Genomic DNA, 19,842 nt, shown 5'->3' with positions numbered 1-19,842 from the left:
TCCCTCCCTGCCTTCTTCTAGCCATTCCTCATTCCAACTGTCTCACCCTTCATCCATCCATCCATCTATCCATCCATCCATCCATCCATCCATCCACCCATCCATCCATCCATCCATCCATCCATCCATCCATCCGCCTATCCATCCACCCGTCCATCCCTTTACCTCAGCCTGATACTCCCTCTGAGAGAATTTGGGTTTGGAGATATCGGAGAGCATCAAGGAGATTCGGACTGAGGCTGTAGCCATTAATGGAGGAAATCCACTGTCGGTGACCCGCACAGTGAGGATGTAAAAGCCCACTGAGGTCAGGTCCAGATCCCTGGCAACAAAGATAAGGCCTGTGGCATTATCTATGCCGAACACACCGCCGGTGTTGCCTGAAAAAAAGACAGAAAGGTTACAGACATCATTTCACCGGTGGGTACGAATAACTGAATGTTTAACAAAGTTGGATTTCATCTCCTCTAACAAAGCGTATAAAGCCAGCCACAGTCCATACCGCTGTTTTAAACATTAGACACTTCTTCTACACTTTCAGACTGCGCCACACCTGCTTCCAAAGTATAGGAGAGCTGTCCATTGATCCCGTTGTCTTTGTCTAGGGCCGTCACTTGCAGTACAGAAGTGCCTACAGTAGATGACTCATAGGCTACAGCATCGTACACAGTGCTGGTGAAGTAAGGGATGTTATCATTGGAGTCCTCCACCGCCACCAGGATACGAGCCAGGTCACGGTTAAATGGAAACTCCTGATCCTTGACCTGGAGCGGGAGAAGGGGAAGGGAGAGATTAATATAGATAGTGAGATAGGAGGCTAAAAATGAAAGAAATCAGCTAAATTAAGTAAAGCAGACAGAGTTGCCAAGAAGAGTATAATTTGGAAGAAAGCACAGGCACACACACAGGCAGTAACACACACTCACACAAGCTCATGTATACAGAAAGACAGACAAGGACACTCGCACACACCTAAACACACATTCCTTCCCTCTCTTCCTCCCCCTCTCACCATGATAGTGAGGATGTGCTGTGTTCTGGCCTCATAGTCCAGCCGGTCTGCAGTGTAGACAACTCCCGTACCTGGGTTGACCCTGAACAGTCTCATACTGGCCGGATCCACGCTGCCGTAGATGGAGAAACTCAAACGGGCGCGGTCGTCCATGTCCGACGCTCTCACACGCAGCAGCTCCATGTCCACTGGAACGTCCTCTGAGACACTGACATCGTAGGCAGGCTGGGAGAAGATTGGAGGGTTGTCGTTGCTGTCTAGGATTCGGATGAACACCTGAGAGACAGAGAGAGAGAGAGAGGGAGAGAGAGAGAGAGAGAGAGAGAGAGAGAGAGAGAGAGAGAGAGAGAGAGAGACAGAGGAGAGGTTGAAAAGTGAAGAGTGGTCAACAGTTCAACCAAAGAATGATTTTCCGAGGATTATCAGAGGAGCCCTAGAGGCTGAAAACTATTCGGTATTTCACAAGAAAAAAGCAAAAACTAGAGAAAAATCTGAAAAAATTACACAGTTACTTGTTTTTTTCCTATCCCATAAATCATCTTGCAACCCCCCCAAAATGATCTCGCAACCCCCTGGGGGGTCATGACCTGCAGTTTGAGAACCGCTGGTCTAGACTTAGCTTTGTGGACTGATAATACTTGATACAGTGGTAATGTAGTGCTTTCCCCCGATTTTTTGTGGAAACAGGTGGAAAGACCAATGAAACAACATTTACACTAAAACTCTACAGTGAAAGCAGTATTAATGACATTCTTTTCGGCAGGGCGGTGAGTCGTCTGAGAGGAAAGTGGGCCTATTGTATTTTATTTATTTTACTTTCCCTTTAATTTCACTGAGATCAAGGATTTCGCTTACAAGGCAGACCTGGTGGACCAACCAACACAGAAGCAGCACATTTAGTTAAATACAGAACAACAACAAGCACATTTTACAGCTTGTAACTGATAATCTCAGAAAAAAGGAGAGCAAGAGTAGGGAGACAGAAAGCTAAGAGTAAACTATTCCCATAAGAAGAAGTGTGGTGTGAACTAGGGGTGAGGGAAAAATCACTACAGCATAGAATCGCAATATTTTTTCCTGTGATGCGTTATCGATACATTGACACCAAGTATCGATACTTTAATTATTTACTCCATGCAGCTTGTTGCTGTTTACATTGATCAGTTAACATCCGATATGTGTTACATGAGGGGGAATTAACAAAATTGGGTCACTTTCAGCTGCAGTGTGAATGTTGCCTTAGAGCCATTGCTCTTTGTCCCCAAACTCCCACGCTTCAGAATAAATAATTATCTATTAAATATTTTTTAAAGTAATTTTACTTGATAAATCACAATGTTGCAATACTAAATGTATCATAGAACTCCCTATATCGTGATAATACTATCGTTATCATGGCTCAAGCATTGTGATATTGTCATATCGTAGAGTCTCTGCCAATGTACAACAAATCAAAAGTGTGTATACCTGTGCAGTGGCAAAGTTGGTCCCGTCTGTCACCTGTATAGTCATGTTGTAGACAGACTGCACCTCTGCATCCAGAGGCCTGGCCACGACTATAGTTCCCATCCCCATCTGAAGGTCAAACTGCATGTCAAAGCTCCCTAGAATCACACACACACACACACAGTGCCCCAAGAGTTTCAGTCACTTAGTATTCGCTTTGCGTGCTAAACTCAGGTGCTCTAAGTTATTACTGTGTAATTGTTTTGGCCAGGTGCCTGTGTCTGGAGCTGGAGGGCCTGTGAAATAAAATGAACTGAAATGCAATGCAATCTAGCACCGAACCCACTTGCCAGCCCAAGAGCTGTTAACAGCCGCATAAACATCTGTCTTATCACTCCAAAACACAACCCATCTCAAAGATCAAAAAACTGGAGCCGGGTCTTTTCCACGGGCTGTGAGTGTAAAGTGAAGAGGCCTAATGTTTGATTAGAGTGGGTGAGAGGATTGATATGTGTTAGGCATTCAGTACCATCCTTCGTCTCATTCCAGCCTCTCTCTGGAGATATCGGGGAGCTCGAGTTTTCCTCAGCATATGAATACTGATTGGGCATTTTTCACAGAACCACTGAAGCGTTTTAGGTCGGAGCAAGCAACGGGGATTTAATTTTTTTTTTTCCTGGAGGAGAGGTTGGTCAATATTGCACTGAGAGGGAACGATCCAACAGCATTAAGAAAAACAGAAATCACTGTCTGTAGTCTCTAAATAAAAAGCTGTATCCTAGTCCTTTCCTGTCTCTTAGAGGTGGCTCTGGGGGTCTGATCATGACACACTGTAAGACAAACTACATGAAATCCATTTATGTCACCGTTTTTATAGTGTGGGTTTTTTCAGTAGGTTTTATTTTTATATCGTTTTTTATTTTATTTTTGTTTTTATTTCAATTTCAGTTTAGTTTTAGGTAGTTCTCACTGTGGATTTTGTAGTTGTTTTTTTTGTTTTTTTTTTGTTTTAGTTTAGTTATTTTTATTTCAGTTCTAGTTTTAGTATTTTTGGTAGGGATGATTTTTTTTTAAAGATATAGTGATAGAAATTCAGAACAGGTATTTATTTTTATTGTGCAATGACAATAAATCATATCTTATATATAAAACCCATTTACATAAATTTTACAAAAATTAGTGTTCAGTAAAAATAGCCAAAAAGTATTTGCCCAAATTCATTCTCTTTTATACAACAGTTAGTTCTGGTCGAGTAATTTGATTGGACAAGAGGCATTCCATACAGTATAACAGCACTGGGACTTTTTACTATATGTATCACTCCACTTCATAGGTGTTCTAATCTTGATTAGGCTGCACAAAACTCTAACTTCATTCGCACCTAGTAGCAACAGCGCAAATGGATACATTTGACCTTATGAACGGTGGAGGAGGATGATTGGGAAGAAAGTAAGCTGAATTCGTCTGTGCTAACCTCAAAGTAGCAACAAGCCTGCAGTTGGGAAACAGTTTACCCGTTGCTTGGCAACACTTGGTAGTGCAATCCTGAAGGAACTGTGTTTGTTGGCGGAGACGAATAAAAGACAAAAATCATCTGTTGTCTCAAATTACCATTACTTGATGAATAGCTTTGTTTATACAACTGTTGTATATTCGAGGTTGTGCTGTTGTACTGTATATCAGCACGGCTGATATCGGGGAGCTCGAGATATTGCTTAATTATACCTTGCACATGAACAAAAATACGAAAACAAAAAAAAGGTTCAATATTTTAATTTCACTTTAGTACGGTTTTACTTTACTAAAGTAAAAGTATTTACTAAAGTCAACATAATTTTAGTTCAGGTTTAGTTTTTTCACGTCTCGTGTTTATTTTTTTTTCAGTTTATGATAATGTGCTTTAACATCTTGGTTAAAGCTTTAGTTTATGATAATAACCTTGATTTCTGTCAACTGATAGCAGAAATGAGGGGTTTGACATAATCCTGCGTTGCCACACCTGCATAGGCTATGGCCGCGCCTCTTCTGGCTTCTAAATGAAAACTATTGCCTTGATTAATCCTTGGTGAGGACAGTTACTTTCCTAATAGCTGGATCGCTGCAATAACAAAACAAAAATTTGAATTTACTCGGCAAAGTAACGAGCACTGTAGCTAAGCTAACAACGGAAATGTGTTCTACAAACAAACCAGGAGTGCCGTTTCCGGAGGCTTGTGTGAGAATCCCATTTCAAACTCAGAGCCAAACAGTCAGTGCTGCCTTTGGCTCAGCAAGGTCTCGTTATCTCACGGTTTATGACAGGAATTTCTCCAGACCGCTGTCGCTTGAGCCGGAGGTGTGACTATGCCAGATTAGTTTTGACCAAACCTGTGTCAAGTGAGCAGTTCCTTCCACATGCATTCTGAGGAATGTAGAACATTTCTCTGGCGAGCCTTCCTCCTTCATGGTGAGAGAGAGAGAGAGAGAGATTATTAATCTTTGGGGAGTCAAGCATATTCTCGTGTTCAAAGAAATGGATCATCTAACGTTATAGTGCATAACTATTCAGACCCTTTGACATTTTGCACATTTCAGCTGTGCTATTAAGTTATTTAAGTGGACTCTCAGAATACTTAAGCACAGTATGGGATATATGGTTCATTTATGGATGATACTCGAGTCGAGTTCTTGAAGTTTCAGAGATGATATAAATCACACTGTTTGTGAAAGTACAGAGGGTGAAATATTTATTTTCCCAATTTCTACAATGACTTCCATAGTAACAAGACTAGGTCAAAACCTAGTATATGGCTGGACCGCGTATGGGTGTGCCACATGCCACGGCCGACCAATGGCCCGCACTGATCCTCCCGATCCAAGCCCCGTCACTCTGGTACCCATCGGTGCCGAAAACGCCGTTCGCTGGACACCCAGTGACACATTGGCGTCGGGACCCCTGCCAAAATCTCAGCCGGATCACTGGGAACAAATCGGCGCCCAGCTATCGGTACTGGCCGGAACCGTGCCCCCAGGAAATCTGGGAAGCGTCGGCAGTAAGCCCTTTAACAGCAATATCATATGTATAGATTGTGTTTGTTTTGACTTACCACGGTCCAGGTCAAGCCAGCCGGTAAAAACTCCGCTGTAGACTGTTACTATACAGAAGAATAGTCCATACATCCATACTGATCTCCGTTCCAGCGCGTCCCGTCTCCTCTCTCCGCTGCTGTCCTCTCCACCGCGCCCACGGTCCGCATTGATCCTCCTGATCCAAACCTCAGCTGCTCTGGTACCCATAGGTGCCGAAAACGCCGTTCGCCGGACACCCGGTGACCCCCGCCGAAATCTCGGTCGGATCACCAGGAACAAATTGGCGCCCAGCTATCGGCACTGGCCGGAACCGCGCCCCCGGGAAACTCCGGGAAGCGTCGGCAGTAAGCCCTCGGCGCGCCGAAACCTCCATGCTTGTCTGTGTCTCTCTCTCCACCGACAGAACAGAGGGCTGTCAGGTGGACTGAGCTCGCGCATATGCATCAAAATAAACGGCGATATGATATAATTGTATAGATTCTACTTTAGCTTCAGTTAGCTTCAGCTTACATGCATGATATTGGTCAGATACGGGTTCCCGATCTCAGCGGAGAAACAAGATGGCGGAGAAAACGAAACTTAAATTTCTATGATGTGCCACGTGCCACGGCCGACCAATGATGTAACTTCATCACTCAGTCAGTCACTCAGTCACTCAGTCACTCAGTCAGTCACTCAGTCAGTCAGTCACTCAGTCAGTCACTCAGTCAGTCAGTCACTCAGTCAGTCAGGCGTTTATAGGGCTGGCCCCGCTGTTGCGGTCCAGCCAAAAATAACCCACTAAATGTACATCTTATTTATTTTAAACAATAGTGTTTGAAAAGGAATAATTTATACTTTCTTTTAAACCTCAAGAACTCTTAATGTCATCCATAAATTAATCATATATCCCATACTGTGCTTAAGTATTCTGATGGAGAGTCCAGCCTACACCCTAAAATCCCATTAAGTCCAATTAAGATCTAGTGTAGGGATATGGTGTAAGCTTTGCTAGCGAGAAAGACAGAAAAAAAAGGTTTAAAAGGAAAACATTGTTCAGAATTGCTTATACAATCTAAACCTAACATCTGAGTAAAGAATGATAAGAAATGTTGAGCAAATTTGTGCTGGTGTGGCAGTTTAGCCCAAGCAAACGGGTTGAATAGCCTACTTATGCAAACTCAATTTTATTTTTATATTCCCACATACATTTCTACAATTTTGCTTTCACTTTGATAGAATAGATGCATATAAGTCAGACTAAAAATCCAGAATAAATGCATTTTGAAAAAACAACAAAATTTTGCAAAAAGTCACTGAGTCTGCATATTTTTGCAAGGCACTGTATTATGACCTATTAGCTCAGTATCATAGCCTCATTTTCTTACCAGTGATATCGAACCAGACAGGTGTGCTGGACTGGCGGACAGCGACCACTCCCACAGGCTGAGCTACAGCAGCTGTCTCCGAAATGGAGAAGTTGTAGTACCTCTGGGTGAACAGCAGGGGCAGAGGCGAGGGGACAGGCTTGCGAACCCACTCTACATGGAGTCTCACCGTGGACCATAAGGGGGGATCGCCACTGTCCTCTGCTTTGATCTGAAGGAAGAGATGAAAAATACTAAGAAATCAGATATGCAGCTCATCCATCTAGCACTCAGTAAATCCACTGTTTGAACAAATTGAAGCCGGTACTTCAAAACATCTAAATGATTGTGAACTGAATTAAATTCAAGAAAAGCATCAAAGGTAACATCTTGCCAGTTTGTCTCCTATGACAAAGAAGGCATTACACTTACCATTACACTGGATCTGATGTTGGTATTCTTTGTATTTAAGGACAGTGCTGAAATAGAAACCTAGTTTGAATGTTAAATTCTGGCCTCCCCCCTCCGCACCTTATCTCAACACTTATGAGATCTATACTCATCTCCACTTCACTTACACTTACACCTTGTCCACAACACCTCATCCATTAATAATATTTTTCTGTCCTTACTATTGATCCCAACAATCACAGGCTAATGGGGTGGCTAACCCTGCAGGCTTGAAATGGCGAGTTTACAGTTTAGAAACCACACTGTACTGACAGCCAGAGACTAATGGGGTTGCTGGCCCTGCTGGCTTGAAACGGATTGTGCAGCCGTTCAGAAACCAGATAATATCATTACCCCAAATAAATCACAGCAGTTAGCAAGTGGAAAAATAATGACTTTATCCCAGTAATCAGATGTGAAATCCCTGGATGAATGGGTGTAGTGTAGTGTAAGGTCCTTATAAATAACTCCATCCTTACCATTAACAAACAGTTAACATTTCTCAGTGGCCAGTGGCAAGTGGCTCTTAAAAGGATGATTATTTGTTTTCCAATTAACAGATAAAATAAGCAGGACACAAAAAAGAGAAATAGGAAAAGGGGGAAAAAAATGTAGCAAAAGCCAGATCTTTCTCCACAGCGCTGTGCCAGCACAGAAGAAAAGTCTAACAGAACCCATAATCATTGTGCCATAGGGGGAAAAAAAACGCTCTAGGTTGTTTGCAACTCTTAAACCAATCAGACTCGTCGAAGGCAGCACTTAAGCCAAGGTGCTGAACACTGCCCTTTGAAAATAGCTGTCGGGGGGAGGACTGTTTTGATGGAGGAACATGTGTACGTGTACATGAGAGGCAAGTGTTGTGAAAATGGATGAATCACCACCCAAAAAAAAAAGAAAGCTACAGATGTGCGTCAGTAAGTTTTAAAGGTAAATGCAACAAACACAATTTGATAAGCTGTCCCTAAATTAAAGCCTGCCTACACTTTGGCTCTAGAGGAGCTCAATGGACCTATTACAATGTTTTTCAAGCCATATGCAGAACATTGTTAACCCAAGCAAGATGGAAGTGGAGAGGATTAGTACGCTGGCTTTGGCTAGCTGGTGGAAGCCTTATCCCAATGGCCAACTTTGTGTAAGTCAGACTAGAATTCTATTGTCATTAAAGCTGCAATAAGCAATTTTCCGACCACTAGAGGGTGACAGAAATAGATTTGTAAATAAAGCACAGCAAAGGACAAACCTAGCAAAGCACCGTTCATAAAGGCTAATGGCTAAGCTAATGGGGCGTGTATGATGCTTGGTACTTGGTGCGACTATGGGGTCATCACAGTAAGTGTCGCCGGTTACCAGTCTCGCTTTGCCAGATCTTTCTCCCGCTGAAGGTTACATGTCCCACAATGACAAGTGAAGAGGTAGGTAGCAAGTTTACTAGTTTAACAAGTTTACTTGCTTGCTTCATCGATTCCGCCATTACGAGAATTTTTTTCAGGATTGGGAGGGGGAGAGGGCCGCTTTTAAACAGTAAGGGAGGAGCCGAGCTAGTTTTAAAAAAATTAAAAGCTACTGAATGAACTGGGAGGAGCTTCGTTCCGGATCAGAATTTGACGACAAGCTTTAGAAAAGAGGTGAAAACAGCAACACAGCTGCGAGTGTGGATATTAGTTCATATCATTATGTCTCAATGAAATCTCCACATAGCACACATTCGTTTCAGGGTTATACGGTCTGATATCGCTTATTGCGGGTTTAAATTGTCATCTTGCTGCTCAAACCTGTTACACTTGACTAAATTCTTCATCCAGATGATACGGTCACACAGAGAGATCAGATGCTCTCATAAAAAGAACAATCACGCTTTCAAACATATGGGCATGAACTCAGTATATGAAACTCACAGTGAGGATGTCAAAGCTTCCCGCCGTGACCATCTTCTTTGACGACACCATAGCGGTCCTGGGGTCGATCGCGAACTTTTCGTCCTCGTTGCCCTCAACAATACTGTAGGTGATGTTGCCGTTGGCTCCCAGGTCGCGGTCGTAAGCGAAGACGCGGTAGATCGGGTCGCCGCGCTTGTTGCGGTCTCGCTCAGGCAGGCTGATGCGGTAGGTGACCTCTGGGAAGGTGGGCGGATTGTCGTTCTCATCCTCGATGTGAACTATGACCCAGACTGTAGACTGGCGAGTGGTCACTGGGCCGTCTATCACTGTCACCTGGGGAACACACACACACACACACACACACATCAGGTCATACAGACATACATCATTGCCTTTTGAACATGTTTCGTTATATGTGTGGGATATTACTCGTAAGTACATCAGTTCATGCACAAAGATAATCACTGCCAGGATAGAGAGCCAAAATCCAGGCTCCCTCTGCCTGCCTGTCCCCGTGGTGTGCAGGGCCACGTGGAGCTGGGCTCACGGGGAAATCTCTTTGTATTATTGATCCCCCGAGGCAGAGGCAGAGGTCTGATCACTGATCAATTGGATCAGATCAGGGTGAACACCATGGCTGCCAGCCTGACTGCTCACTAGACTCTTAATCACACAGACAGGCAGCACAGACTGGCAGGGAAAGCAGTGGGTGGCATGCATGGACACTCTAGACATTGGCATTTCTATTGAAATCACAGGACAGGACAATGTAACAACGCAGACCTCTGCCCCCAATTTTTAGCTCCTTTGAGGTGTGAATTGCGAGTGTACGATCCTGTTAGATTCAGGTTTCTCTTTTGAGTTTCTGCTACTGCTTTTTCTACCTCTGCTATTCCCTAAGTATTGTATTGTCATAAGCCTGGTTCTTATCAAGGACTGGACTTTGCCTCGCTGAACAAAGAAATAGTACGAAGCGTCATTGAGTCTAGACAAGTAAATTGGTAATACAGATGCAGGCACCAAGCTGAAATACTGGGGGTCAGCTCAAACCCAGCAGTTATTTCATGCCATTTTGTAGAAGGGCACAGTGCTTGTAGATTCAACAGAATTTAATAAGTTGTGAGAAAAAGGCTGGGGAAGTAAAAGTTTGCTCTCGTCTCTAAAGTCGAGAATCTCTTATTATCAGGTTCATCTGCATGCAGAGCAGCAGGAGCAACAGAAATGGTAATCACGGAGCTATCTGTATGCCCAGTGTCTGGGCTTATCAAATGCTGGGCAGACCAGCTCTTCTCCTCCCTGCTCCCATCCTGAGTGGAGGAGATAACCAATGATGAATGATTACATTTAGAAAATCCTAAACCTGGGGCCCAAACTATAGCCATTCATCATGGTTTATGGAGCCTTGAGGGCCTGCCAGGGTTGTCCTCCACCCTGTCTGTGTTAATAGTGGGCTGTGGCAGGTGGCAGGGCTAGATAAATAATAATAGTATAAACCCATAAACAGGTTTTACTGTACCTCTAAGAAGTGCTCTGCCTGTTGTTCTCTGTCCAGTTTCCTCGCGGTCGTTGTGATCAGCCCTAAAACCGTAAAACAGCACCATTAGATTATTAGATTAAAAAAGTGGTCAAATATATGCAAAAACTTGATAAAGACCCATTGTTAGCTGTCTTTTCACCATTTATTGTGATCAAAACCCGCAGACATTTAAACTCAACATGGATCTTCCTCAGGTCTCCCTGTCTCTTTGTCTCTGTCTCTCTTTCCAAGTATGACATTTTCAAAATTTTCCAATTAGTAAAGAGTCTCCCACTCTAATAAAGAGGGTGTGCGTGCATGTGTATAGTCAGACACACACACACACACACACATTAGTTGCTCAGAAGAGTATAGCCTGCAGCCCTGGCAGAGACTATGACATTTGGCACATAGTCATCCGGCACTGTATAGCTGAGGGTCATCCAGCAGGACAGAGGGAAGGGAGCAGGACTATCGATATTAGCTTTGATCCGAACCAGATCACTTAGATGGTGGTTGGATGGTTGGAGAAATGCTAGCAGCCTGCATTGGAGATCACAGACAGGGACAGTTCCTTTCTTTCGTCTTTGTTCTCTCTTCTTGCTTTGTCATTTCTTGTTTTGTCATTCTCTTTTACTTGCCCGCTCTCTCTCTCTTTGTATACACACAGCAGATATTCATTCACTTACACAGGCACTCATAACCCTCTTTCTCTTTCCTACTGTGTCTGTCTAACCAACAACCCCCCCCTCCACACACACACACACCCACACACACACACACACACACACACACACACACTCACACATACCAGTTCAGCAGAGTTAGTCGATAATTGCTGGGTTTTAGTAAAAACTTTATGAGTTGGACAAATAAAGATCCCCCCAGACATTTTTCTGGCTGGCAGCGAAAAAAATAAAAAAAAACAAAAAAAAACCCACTACAGGCAGAGTCAGCCTCAGTTCTGTAAAAGGGCTTCCTGAATCACCCCATTATATGACAGTTACACAATACCAGAAGCCTACTTTTGCTTTCCAAAATGAATGAATGTACAACAGTTGATCAATGTCATTATATGGTGTCCAACATCTCTTATATGCATGCACAGACACAATGGAAACTGAAATGGCCAGAATTTGTCTCAAATGGTTCAGTTTGCACTTTTACACACACACACACACACACACACACACACACACTCACACACACACACACACACACACACACACAAACACACACTGCAGTTCAGTGATTCCACCAATCAAATCCAAAAACTAAAATAGATGTTTTTGTCTCAAAGCCTACAGCAAAACAAAACAAAACTCAGTGGGAATCATTTCAGTAATAATCATCTGCTACCAAGAAAGCGCCAGAGCTTGACCAACCAAAACACGTCCTTTCTGTTGTAGTACTTAATTTTCATTCACATACAGTATGCGCACATAATGCACAATGAATCAAACTGTAACCACATGCATGCACACACGGATAGACACGCCCATACACACACAAACACACACTCACACGTGCACACACAAGCACATACATACACACATACACAAAAAAACTAGAGGAACACGATCTGTTTTCAGAGGCAGTGTGGATTCTTATATGGGACGATTACACTGAACGTGCTTTAGTGTTGTGAGTGTGTTTGTTTCAGTGTAATGAAGCGTTTTATCTCAGTGAGGTGGGATTATTTTGGATGCTTAGGATGTCTGTGCAGTCGACGCCCAATGGATAGACTGTAACCATGGTGCATAACACACTCACACGCTCACACACACACACATACGCATGCACGCACACATCACAGTGTCACCTTGAGCTAGCTACGCCGGCTAACTTCAATTAAGCAAATTAGGAGTAAATCTAGAGCAGCGGTCACAGGCTGTAGGGAGAGAGACTGGGCCGGCTTGTTCAGCAGAACACTCCACTAGTAACCACTCTGATAAAAATCAATGATCCACAGCTCACAGCACATCTACAATTGCACAATCCTCCATTTTCATGGAACAGGACATTACAGGAAAATGAGTTTTTTTTAAAATCACAAAGTCATCCAGTGTCCTATTTTGATTATTATTACATCTTTAGCATCCTCCTCCTTCAGTATGTAGTACACTGTCAGTTTCACTGATCAATAAAGATAGCCTAGTTCAACCATGTACTCTCATACTGTGTATTTGAAAAGCAGCAGCAGTACAATATACACAGGCTATTGCTCTCCTACATTTTCTAACTGGAAACAATATCCAAAAAAATCAAGACTTCTGTTAGAGATTCAAAATCAAAAATCAAAACTTCTGCTCATCGTCATGAATATTGACTCAACCATGTATAATACATTATTTATTGTCCTGGTGTAACAAAGACAATCCAATCCAATAGAGAGTTGTAAAAAAAAAAGGTCACACAGAACCATGACTCCATGACGGCCCTCTGTGCACTTGCATGCTTTTACAGGAGGCACTGCATCTAACACCCAGTGTCAACATGTATCTGCTCTGTTTTCATCCCCAACGGGGGTAAGACTCACTCACACACCCAGAGACAAACAGACAGCACTGTACGCTGTCACAGCACGTCTACACACTAAGGACTCATTCAAACTTACGCTTCAGTACATTTTGAGAACTGTTGTGGTACCTCAATCCCTTCAAATTCACACATCTCCTGGAGGTGTGAATTTGAAAAAAAAAATCCCATTTTGAACCTCCTAGGACCTGCTTTTGAAAACGATTTGAAACCCATTGAAGGGTTTTCAACTGTGGGTGTGTTTACTTTGGCACACTGCATGAAAGTAAATGAATCAGATGGGTTTCCTTTATTCGTTTATTCTATACAATGAAATAATTCTGGCACATTTTAGGAAACGTGTGAAGTTTTTGACTTGGTAAACAGTAAGGAATGATTTATATTGATGGCATCTCTCAGTTCATGCATGCCTCACTGACAGCATTGATATAGTGACATTGTCAATGACAGCACTGTGGAAATTATAGTAATGAGGTTTCTATGGTATTCACACCTTGTGAATCTGTACAGTCTCCAATATTTCCAAAGTAAAAATATGCAATGTGCATGTGTATGAGGCTTTGGTAAGCTAGTAGAAGCTTATTTGACATGACGTGTGGCTCCTGAGAGCCAGAAAACGCTACTGGAAACATTGAAAACCAATTGCTCACCTTTGAAGTGAAAGTTTATTTATCATGGTGAGAACAGGAGGGTCATCAATCTTTGTAGGCAAGACTTCCCTGGCATAGAATTAATGAGTAACAGATAAAATACTGTGGATCTTTGACAGAGACAGACAGCAGGGCTCAGATGGCTAGAAACTCTCCCCTGTGGCACACACACAACACACAAACACACACACACACACACACAAACACAAATACAGAGGCACGAGTGCACACTTGAATGCACAAACACACGCACACACACATGCACACACAGACAGACACACACATACACACACACACACACACATACATCATTTATATACAGTTGTTAGATGTCTGCATAGTGGTTCACACAGAGGCATACATAAACACATGCATACACACACACATACATACACACACACACACTAACACACACAAATCTCTCATGTGACACCCCTATGAGGTGGCGTATCACCTTCATCGGCTCATTATCACAGAACTGTCCTCTCTAACACTCTGCTGCAACCAATTAATTAATTGATTAAACTGCTGCACATTAACTTTCTCTCTCTGTCTCTCTCTCTCTCTCTCTCTCTCACACACACACACACACACACACACACACACACAAACACACATAAATCATATAGATACAGCTGCTGAAAGCGTGAATAATGCTTCTGTTAAAAACAAATCAACTTGATATGATTGATTTTGCCACTGTATCAATAATATTCTATTCATTGATAACCATATTCAATCAATCATACTTTACTCTCGTTGGCTGGCCATTCTGAAGGATTATCAAGGGTGAGGAGTTTGGAGCGTGGTAAGTGTGAGTGTGCCTGTGTGGCAGGGACAGTATGTGTATTAATGAGTGTGAGGGCTGGTATGTCTCTACTGGAATCAATATTCCCCTTTTCACCCTGGTTCAGCTTAGCCTGCTTCAATACTGTCAATACTGTAAACATCACACTATAACACACACTGTTTTCAGAGAGGAGAAAGTGAAATACCTCTTCTGATTGACTAACAGAGTGAACCGTACCACAGCGCACCATAAGGGAATTCACAGTGGCATGATTTGATTATGGACACTGTATGTTACATATGGGCCACTGGCTTTTGATCCTAACATTGACAGTTCTTTGAATCAGCATGCAAGTTCCTGTAACAGCCCATAAACTAAAAGCTGAATGTGCTTAAGAGCATAGTTGCCTTTTGTTTGCTTACTGAAACGCTGATGACTTAATCTAGGGCAGAGAGACAGCATGGATTCGGTAATGATTTTTTTCCTCAGGATTTTAATAAAACATTTCTCACTTCAATAATTCTTCAATAAGAGCTTCAACATGTTCTCGTGCTGAGAATGGATGGGAATGTCCCCGGGCTTCAACTTTTGGCACCCAGAACTGAAAAATATCTCAATTTATTATTTTTATTTTTTTTATAAAGGCTGTGTGATGCAAACTTTTTGTGAATAAGTTTAATTATGTCTTTAAAAATAAGACGTTACATATTACCCCCCAAGAGTGTGTAAGAGGGGTTATGAAGAACCCATGTGGTGTTTGGCAATATTCTCACAATAAAAATATAATTTCATATCCCAGCTATTTATTCATAAAACTGCCAAGTCTAGCTTCAATTTTGTCTTGACTTTTCTTTACTTTCTTTACTTTCATGTTTTTGCATACTGTTATACATCACAACTATATAATTTGAGCCTTAGTTAAGGACCTAAACAAAAGGAATAGAAAATTGCCTTGATATTATTAACAGCACTCAAGACTTAAGTAATTAAGCCTCCTGATGAGAAGCAAGAATACAGTTTCTCACATTAGTGTAAGTAAGAAATTCACACATACAGAATTATTTTAATTAGGCAGTATCTTCCACCAACTTCCTCAAGTGCACTGCAGTGGGCTTTCCCTCCCACAGGAGAGTCTGAGCAGTATTCCAGTGCAGTGGAATACTGCAAGGGAGTCTGGGTGGCTCGACGGTGTCCTAAATGTACATGTTTGGCTGTGTGGGTGCAAAAGTCCCTAGAATTTACTGTGTGGGTGTCAAAGCCTTTTAAGATATACTGGAAGAACTTAGTGTAGGCAGTGCATGACGAAACAATTTCTCAGTAAACACGCAAAGAGCGGCGTAACGGTTTGTTGTTTAAAAGGATATTGCTTATTAGGCAGCGTAATACCACATTAGACTGTAATACCACATTACGCTGCCAATGATGTCGCCCGGCCCATTTCCTATTTTAAAATCAGAATGATACATGGTATTTGCTTGTCTGTGTGTGTGTGTGTGTGTCTCACCAGTTTTGGGGTTGATAGAGAAGAAGTTCTGTGGGTTGCCAGCTGTGATGCGGTAACTAAGGCGACTGGGTGTGGCAGTGAGGTCCGGGTCCTGCGCCTGGATGTGGATGACTGACACGTCCTTTGGAGAGTTCTCCATGACGACCGGGTGGTAGATAGGGTCAGAGGTCAGGGGAGCGTTGTCATTGACGTCCTCCACCTGAAAGAGAGGGTAAGGGACAGTGATAAATAATGTTTTTGAACCTGAATTGGCAATATTTGTGTTGATAAATCACAACACCCAAACCCCATGGACATAAAGTGTTTGACAACATGCAAAATTATGCTGCTTTTTTCTAGAGAAAAAATTATTTTTCTCTAGAAAGACCTACCCAAACAAGTGTTTCGAATAGCAAATGTAAAAGCTTCCATCGACTGAGTACAGGTTGATTCACTATTGTGTTATATTAATCAGCAATAGAGAGTAGTAAAATGGAAACTTATGTCACAGATTATTACTTTAAATGCACTGCAATGTAATCTGCCTTCTATAGCACAGGTCTGGAATGGTTCCTGTGGCAGGCAGGGCGGTGACTGAGTGTTGGTCGGGAGTTGGACAGTTCAGTCGGTCAGTGAAGAACACCTGTGCCTGATTCATCTCTCTCTTTATATCTGTGTGTTTCAGTGGATGCTGGCAAAAGAGGCCGGGACCGAAGCACCTGAGCGCACCACCACACCTGACTATGTAGAAGCTTTAAAAGGCTGTTTGTTTTTAATAGACTGTTGAACTCGTGCCTGAAAGGGCGAACAGTGTTCTTCTAGTGTGGATTTGAGTTTGAGTTTTGGACTGTGGATTATTTGGTGCCAAATAAAATAAGAAAAGAACCAGAGAACTCTCTCCAGTGTTCTAACAATAAGTGAAAACTAGCAAAGCAAAGACTAGTAAATAAGTGAAAATTAACTTAGTTACATGACTGGCTAGTTATATGATTGCCAACTGTGAAAGCCTTGGCAAATAATGTAACCATGTGAATATTTTTCTATGACAGTCATGGATACAGGCAACACTAATCTGTTAGCAACACCACTTTTCGGGACGACAAAGGGTTTGGAGTAGAAAGATGTTGCAAGTTATTTGGTTACAGTCTTGCACAACATCAGGAGTGACGAGATTATTGGGTGGAGCATGGAGAACAAAACATACTGATAATTTTGTTTATTATATTGGAATTAAAATGTAATGCTTACTGTGAATAAGTCTAAGGTTTATGCATTGATTGTAATTGTGATGATAACCTATTAAGGTTTTGTGGGATGTTGGCCAGTGAGTTTTAGACATTGGAAAGGTTGTGGATTATTTAAAGGTGTTGCTGACCGCTAGATGTCTGATACTGTATGAGTGGATGACAACTGGTAATACAGGAGTCAACTAATATAATTATTGTTTGGTTTTAGTTAGCCAGTATGAAGTATTAGTGAAGGTTATAATGTAGTTGTAAGTATTACTGAAGTTTAGGCATGGCAGTTGAAATTAGTTAAGAAGTTAAAGTAATTTTCCATAAAGTCGGTTACTTGTATATGTTGAGTGACAGTTTTGAATGATTAGAGACGTCCATTGGTGTGTTATCTCTTTTTACAAGTGTTTGTCACGCAATGTTGCAATGTGCAGAAGAGGGATCTTACATGAGTGCTATCAGCTGGCCTATAAAGGCTACTACCTCAGGCATTTCATGCTCATTTCAACAAGGACCTGATAAAAACCGTACAGTCATTTAGCGACTTCAGCAGGTCTGCAGGGATCTAGATGTAGAAGTTTGCCCTGCTGGCAGTCAAAAAAGGCAAACTGCCAGCTTTAATTTTAGCTGAACTCCCTCTCCTTCCATGATGCCTGTATCATATTCTGAGGATCTCTTTCAACCATTATGCATTTCAATGGATTTCTTTAAGGATTCAGCTGTGGTTATGCTAAATTATTCTATGCTATAATTTACTCTGGGGGAGTATGGAGGACATGGTTGGTTAAGTGAGAATAAGTAAAGATACTCTGGTTTGCATAATTTTTGAAGGATTACACACGAACAATTTGAAACATGAAAAAAATAACTACTTTATTTAAGATAATCTGTCTAAATACATTAGGCATACTGAAAAAATACAAAAAGGGCTTTGGTGATGAATGATTAATTCTGTCAGGTTACACCAGCGACATGTTTGTGTGGTACTAACATGACTGTCAGTTTGTCACCACTGAATGTCCAGGATCTGTGCTCAGTCACTGGCTCAGTTTTTATCAGCAGAAACAGAGAAAAGAAATATTAGCCCTGTCTCATAGATGTCACACATTATAGAAATAAGCTGATTTTCCAATTTGAAAAGTCTACCAGGATTGGGCACTTCATGTTCATGGTTATCTGTCTATGCAAAAGAACAAGACATTTCTTATGCATAAGGCCTCTTAAGTATGCATAGCTTAATCCTAATATTGGCAGCAGAATGTGGGTACCTGAATGAAGACTTCAATAGAAGCTGACAGGGGTGTAACCCCTCTGTCTGTGGCATAGACTGTGAGCCAATAGGAGTCTTTGGTCTCACAGTCCAGGATACCAGCAGTGTAAATCACTCCTGTTGGGGGTAGAGAGAAAGATTAATGCAGTTTTTATTTGGGCTTATGAATATATATATATATATATATGTATGTATGTGTGTGTGTGTGTGTGTGTGTGTGTGTGTGTGTGCAGCGGCGGTGTGTGTCAACAGTGGAATGCGTGCCTAACAGATCTCATGAGGAAGTGTTTGAATACAATGCAGTTTCCAAAGGCAAAGACAGAAAATGTAGAGTAAACTTTGTGTCCTGGCTCCAGTGACATTCACAGGCATTAGTGCCACTGTAGTCACCTTCAATGCTTCAGCCTCTCTGCTGCTAATCACAGCTGACCAAACTGCTCCCACTGCTATTCGCTTTGTGCAAAACAGACACCCTGAACTGCACTACGCCAAAGAAGACACACACCACACACACCCACACACACACATACACGTGCACAAACACTCGCTGGAGTGAGTCTAGTGGCCTTAAGGAAGGTGAGTGGCTGACAGCTTGGGTGACCTCTTGAGGGACAAAGAGAAAAACTCACAATGGGTGACACTTGGATGCCTGTTTTTTTTCTAAATGCAGGACCGTGTGCGTAAACACTCACACAAAGACACACACACACACACGCACAAGTTCATACTCAAAGTTACAACTAGGTTTTAGGGTTCATTCCTGTCATGTCTACACATCGCCAAGAGCCATGGAGCACAATGGTACAGGGTCATGAGTCAGACAGATTTTTTTTGAACAAGGAAATCTTGACAATAAAGTTAAGATCAGATACATCGCTAATATATGAAACTGTAACAGAAAGTGTTAGAGTTAAAGTCAACTCAGGAAACATAAACTGACCTAATCACAGTGGCCAAGTGAGCAGTTCAGTGCATTTCTGCTCAGTAGATACAAAATTTCATCAGATCTTCTCTGCTTTGTTTTAACACGTGGCACCTCAAGAGCCGAGCACTGCTGGAATCTTATGAGTCTGATAATTAAACTAATTTAAAACTCCTCGATAAGAGCTGACCTCTGCATGTTTGTCGGTGCTGGTGGAGTCTGCGGGTGCATCTGTCTG

The 19,842-nt window shown here is 42.1% G+C and overlaps 1 protein-coding gene across 1 annotated transcript in view; it reads right to left on the bottom strand.

Annotated features, from left to right (window-relative positions):
• The window catches only part of fat3b (FAT atypical cadherin 3b), a 65,992-nt gene that overhangs the window by 37,240 nt on the left and 8,910 nt on the right, over positions 1-19,842 (bottom strand). Inside the window, exons 4-13 of the mRNA XM_071924658.2 lie at positions 18,681-18,799; positions 16,199-16,397; positions 10,717-10,778; positions 9,219-9,533; positions 6,895-7,105; positions 4,826-4,897; positions 2,480-2,616; positions 1,013-1,288; positions 554-764; positions 166-380 (exon numbers count right to left, since the gene is read on the bottom strand). Of these exons, the coding sequence (XP_071780759.2) occupies positions 166-380; positions 554-764; positions 1,013-1,288; positions 2,480-2,616; positions 4,826-4,897; positions 6,895-7,105; positions 9,219-9,533; positions 10,717-10,778; positions 16,199-16,397; positions 18,681-18,799 (1,817 nt within the window). The remainder of the gene's footprint in view (positions 1-165; positions 381-553; positions 765-1,012; positions 1,289-2,479; positions 2,617-4,825; positions 4,898-6,894; positions 7,106-9,218; positions 9,534-10,716; positions 10,779-16,198; positions 16,398-18,680; positions 18,800-19,842) is intronic.

The sequence above is a fragment of the Centroberyx gerrardi genome, chromosome 11, assembly GCF_048128805.1.
Source record: "Centroberyx gerrardi isolate f3 chromosome 11, fCenGer3.hap1.cur.20231027, whole genome shotgun sequence".
In the NCBI taxonomy this organism is placed as follows: domain Eukaryota; kingdom Metazoa; phylum Chordata; class Actinopteri; order Beryciformes; family Berycidae; genus Centroberyx; species Centroberyx gerrardi.
This window is presented reverse-complemented; position numbering and strand designations above follow the sequence as displayed.